Consider the following 5,349-nt stretch of genomic DNA (forward strand, 5'->3'; position numbering starts at 1 on the left):
GTTAACAAAATGTTTGTACTAAAGTAGATACATCAAAGAAGGCCCATGCCAAATATTCTAATTTTAAGACAACTAACGATAAACAAGTAATTTAAAACTACTCAATCGATTGGCGTAAAATAAGATGCAGACAGGGTACAGATTGGTTTTTATCTGTATATAGTTTGTTGTTTTCTATCATGGAATCCATCTTTAGTAGGAAATATCAAAAGGGGTTGTTATTTTTCCATTTTCTGTTTAACTTTGTGGGTATATTAGATCTACTGAGAAAATTGTTATGTCGCTCCATATAATTCCACATATACTTAATCATTTCGAATCACCATTAAAATATTAAATCCATCATTAAAATTGCATAATCTTGAAGTTTTGTCAATATAATCAACAGTTAAGCAATTAAGTAACTCAAATTTCTAATTTAAATTTTAATATCATGAAATAGAAAAACAGAAATAAGTATCTACCAGAACAAATCATGCAAACATGAGAGATCACTGTAAAAGCCAAACTGACATTGAGTCTAACGCGAAATAAAACATAATTGACGATGCTGAAAGCAATATGCAAATAACGAAAATACATGTATTAATGACGATATTTATAATAATCCATAAATTCGTTGCGAATCGATTTGAATTTGGTAGTAGGCTACATTTTTCAGTAAAAATCCGATCTTAAGCACTGAAAATACCACAAAAAAGCTGAAAATAGAAATTAAAACAAAAAGCTATATAAAATGATTCATGCTACGCTCAGATGTGTTTATTGCTAATGTTGCAATTTTTGCAAAGGCCGACTTTAGGTGTGTTTGTCATTGTTGATCATAAATAAGGTTCAAACTTTTTAATACGATTTTTTTCTATGGAAGGGAGTGAATAGGCTTTGCGCTACAAACTCCATGGACTCGGGTTTGAATCCGGTTATGGCAGATAATTATTTTATGTTTCACAGTAGCCGTTTGTCAACCCTGTGAGTTCGAGAGACCTCGGGGTTCCACCCAGCCTCATAAAGTAGATACTCTTAACTGGGTAAAAGTCTGGTAGTTGAGCGTGATTCTGACCAAATCACCTCCTTACACAACCCTTGATCTAGTAACAGTACTTCCTTACAAAATACTGCACTTCTGTCTCTTCATGGATTTTGGCAGTACAGATTTTTTTTTTTTTTTTCCCTACCATAAACTACACTACTCGTTTCGTTTCAAAAAGTTATAAAATTAAAATTCAATTACAATTTTGCTTTTCATAAAGCAATGACGTCATAAAGTCACTGTACATTCCAAATTCATTCATACCTTTAAATTGATACAATAATTATAAAATTAGACTGTAAACTATATTTATTGTTTAAATAAATTATAAACCAGAATATGTCCCGTGTTATTAAAATACCTGACCGATATAAACCATGATATAAGTATTACTGAGGTTATATTTCAATTTTGATTATGGATCAGTACATAATACTCTGATATTGATGTCAGTTCTCATGATGTCTTCATAGTGGTTGAGTTAACTCTCAAGCGACAATACTCAGGCAAAATTAGCCGGGAAACATTGCACCTCCGTTTTATAACTTAGTATTAGTCGCATTAAGAAAATACAGAAATATCAGTTTGGGAAGGATGCGTACCTGAGGGAAAATATCTGCTTTTATTTCGATATTAATGTTTTATGATATAAAAATAAGTACATGAAGCCAAATTCATGGTCAAGAATTTCCAAACCAAACGCTAATAGTAGCAAGTAAATGGTTTTTAAAAGTCGTAGGTTTTGGTAGCAGTAAGAATTTTATATTTCAAATTCATTGCTGTTTTCTCATTAATTGTTTTCTATAACTTTTAATTTTTTTTTTATTTCATTTGGAACATCTCTTAAAATGAAGACCAGTGGCGAATGTGCGAAATACAAAAAAAAAAAAAAAATAGTGGTATGAATTGTCGAGGAGACCAGTTGCCATTGGTACCTCCTGTCTTCAATCCATTCAAAATTATTAATGCTTAACTTGCCTAAAATTCGCATTATATCTTTTTCCCGACAAAATCTTATGCTAACAAACATTATGAATGATTCTAACACGGACTCAATTTCTGTAGCCTTTATGAGTTAGTTCCGAAAAGAACTCCGCCGTTTTGAAACGAGGAACTCTTGAACCATTCCCTGTGGATAACTGAGTAACTAATTTAACGTAGAAGTTTCCGGTCCTAAGATATATCCAAAAGTTGGCACAGATATCTCGAGCTTCATTTATATCGAGATTATACCGCGATGTATACGACGGAACTGGGTTTTAAATGATTATTCAAGTTTTCTAAATTCATCTTATTTTTTTAACACCCTGTCACCTATTCTTCTGTGGCTTAATAATGGTAATCATAGGCAATTGAATGTATAAAATATACGGTGTTATTCATAGTTTAACGTGAAAGTTTTGTACGCAATAATAAAACATTTTAGCCATGATTCAAAAAGCATTTCGATATTTTGGCATAATAAGCTGATTCAAAACATAAATACAAAAACAAAATGTTGAACCAAAAATAATCTTACCCACTCCACTAGTGAGACCTCTTTTGTTCCATTTATGGATAGGATCTTCTTCAAATATACCTAAAATACCATGAAACAAATGAGATTGAAATAAATATTTGTTTTTTATATTTTAGTAAAACCAGGCCCATTTGAGCTTTTAGTTCAGTGATATAAGCGAATTTTTCATAAATATATATATATTACTTATAATTGTTTTCATTAAAAATAAAATATAAGCTTCGAAATCAAACTTTTTTTTCTTAAATTACTTTAATCAGCTATGTTTATGAAATTTTAATTATAATTGTATTAATTAAACGTATCAATTGAACTTTTTTAGTCCAAAATTACTACAAAGTGAAACTCAAGAACAAAATTATAAACCATATGTAAGAATTTATTATACAAACAAAATTTAGCTAATAATACAGTATTAATTATGATTATTAGTTTAAGCTAATCTTATTACGAAACGTCGATAGTTTTACCAGCCACTATTACTTTTCATAATTGACTCAACACGTACCGTAAATGAGCGGCAAAAACGTAAAAACGTTTGTAAAGAATACCAACTTTTTCTAGTAGATAGAAAAGTATAGAATAATACTCTCATTGATAGTCATTAAAAATTTAGGAATGGTCCCGCAAAACACAATTAGAATCTCCAACAATTGACGGACTTGAAATCTAAATGTCATCCGCATATATTGTTTCATGTGTTTTTACTAAAACCTACGTTAAAGCACCCATAATAATGATAATTTTAAGTTAAATATTGCGTATTCGATATTGCATTGACATTAAATCAACGTTTCTCATCATAAGCACCGTATACTTTTATGTTGTTTGTGTTAAAAGATACGTTCAGTCAGAAGCAGCGTTATTTTCAAAGATGTTTTGTAAAAAAAAAGAAAAGAAGTTTAACCCATTCAAAACAGCACATATTTTAGGAGACCATCCCTAGAATCAAATTTTTTTAGCTTTATATTGACCATTTTTGATATAAAAAAATGTTTGCAATAGAAATCAGTCGCTTTGTAACCCCCTTTGTACAAATAAGATGATTGTACGCCTTATGTGCAAGTAGCTCCTCTGAATGTTTTTATTACGAGGACACGAAGTGTGCAATATAAAATAACATAAAACACATTATTAAATTAAACAACATTTATTCCAAAAATAATCCTGGCTTTGGGTCACTCATTTTAGGAGCTAAATTGAAACCAACATCAAGATTTTATTTTTGCGCACTTATAGGATAATTTTTGTTTTAAACAATTCTTGTTCTAACGGCCGCTTCTTTCATAACTGACTGATAATTGAAATTCAAGATTACTGCATACTCTGTCTGCAATTGGTCTGGAATGAGTTAAACAAAAACAGTTATCGTGAACGCGGGCTACTTTGGCCCCAATTTTGGTTTAAAGTGAGAATAGAATATCGGAAGATGGCTTATTCACAATGTGTAATACATAAAACGAAGATGGTCCGGGTGGCATCAAAATAAATCAAATAAATAGAAATTAAACTATTTGTTGTGACCCAACGTTTCGCCCCACTTTGCAGGGCTTCATCAGGACTAAAAAAAAATACAAACACCTAAAATAATGCAACATAATAAGAGAATAGAAAACATGAAATAAAACTAAACTAAAGTGTGAGGAAATATGATTTAAAATATGTGAAAATTTATATAAAAATCAGATAATAAAATTAATACTAAAAAGTAGATGAAAAAGAAATATAAAAATACAGTACACACTAAATAGATGAATTGAGATTGTATTATTCTATTTTTTTTTTTTTAATTTACTGGATTTATATGAATGTACAGTTGTTAATAGCAATAAATAAATAAATAATAATTATAATAATAAATATCTTTTTTAGCCGTGCAGAGTGTGGCGAAACGTTGGCTCAAAATAAACAGTTTCTTTTTTTTACTGCACCCGCTCCATCTTCCTTTTACAAGAATAGAATAATACAATCTCTATTTATCTTCAAGAACAAATTTTCAAATTCCTTCTAATCCTTTTGTAGAAATTTCATAAACTTGTTCCTAAAGATAAATAAAAATGGTTTTCTTTATTGTGGACCTAAGAAAAACTGCATGGTCAAAGTAGACAGCGTTTAGATTATATCTAAACCGATATCTACCTTGGAATGTTTTGCAATTACAAACTTTTATAGTGAGATTGATATTTTGATTTAATGCGTTTCTCTAGTGATCCCAAAAAGAAATCGTACTAAGCAGTTCATAAATTTGAAAATTAAAATAAAGAAATTGAGTTTAACTTCGAGTTCACCCTAGTGCCCGTTCTGCACCAGACAAACATAGTCAAAGTGGGGGGCTTATTCTCTCGATGCCTTTCTGTAGTTTCAAGATTGTGTTAAATGAGTATGCGGGAACGAAGGACAGATAAATTTAGATGTCACCAGCATACAGATTCATAGCGTATGATACTGGGAATATTAGTTGGAAAGCGGAAGGCCGTTGATAAAGATGGTAAAAGGACAGGGGATAAAGGGGGACTTTGATGTACACCCCAAGACAGAGGTTGGTTCTCTACCATAATCCGAGGGGGATTAGAGACAAGAACGGAACCAAACGTGAGGAAGGTTTGTGTCATTGAAGGGGGCTAGAAGACAAATACTCTTAACTGACTCCAATGAATGAGTTGAGAGGAAGATATTATGGTCGATAAAAAATGGTTTAGTCGCTTCATTTCAAGTAAATTGCATATGCTTTTTAATTTAAAAAATGAAACGAAATTAACTCCTCCCACTTCTGGGTTTGGGCCACTCACTCCCATATGAA

At 30.9% G+C, this 5,349-nt stretch overlaps 1 protein-coding gene across 4 annotated transcripts in view; it reads right to left on the reverse strand.

The window, feature by feature from the left end:
* LOC106680965 (uncharacterized) overlaps nt 1–5,349 on the reverse strand; it is an 85,808-nt gene that overhangs the window by 9,097 nt on the left and 71,362 nt on the right. For 2 of the 4 annotated variants that reach the window (XM_014421023.2, XM_014421022.2), the window contains exon 3: nt 2,550–2,609. The exons of the other annotated variants lie outside the window; for them this stretch is intronic. In XM_014421023.2, the coding sequence (XP_014276509.1) occupies nt 2,550–2,609 (60 nt within the window). The remainder of the gene's footprint in view (nt 1–2,549; nt 2,610–5,349) is intronic. 4 annotated transcript variants of the gene reach the window in all.

The sequence above is a fragment of the Halyomorpha halys genome, unplaced genomic scaffold (genome assembly GCF_000696795.3).
Source record: "Halyomorpha halys isolate HHAL.00 unplaced genomic scaffold, Hhal_1.1 Scaffold301.1, whole genome shotgun sequence".
Classification (NCBI taxonomy): Eukaryota; Metazoa; Arthropoda; class Insecta; order Hemiptera; family Pentatomidae; genus Halyomorpha; species Halyomorpha halys.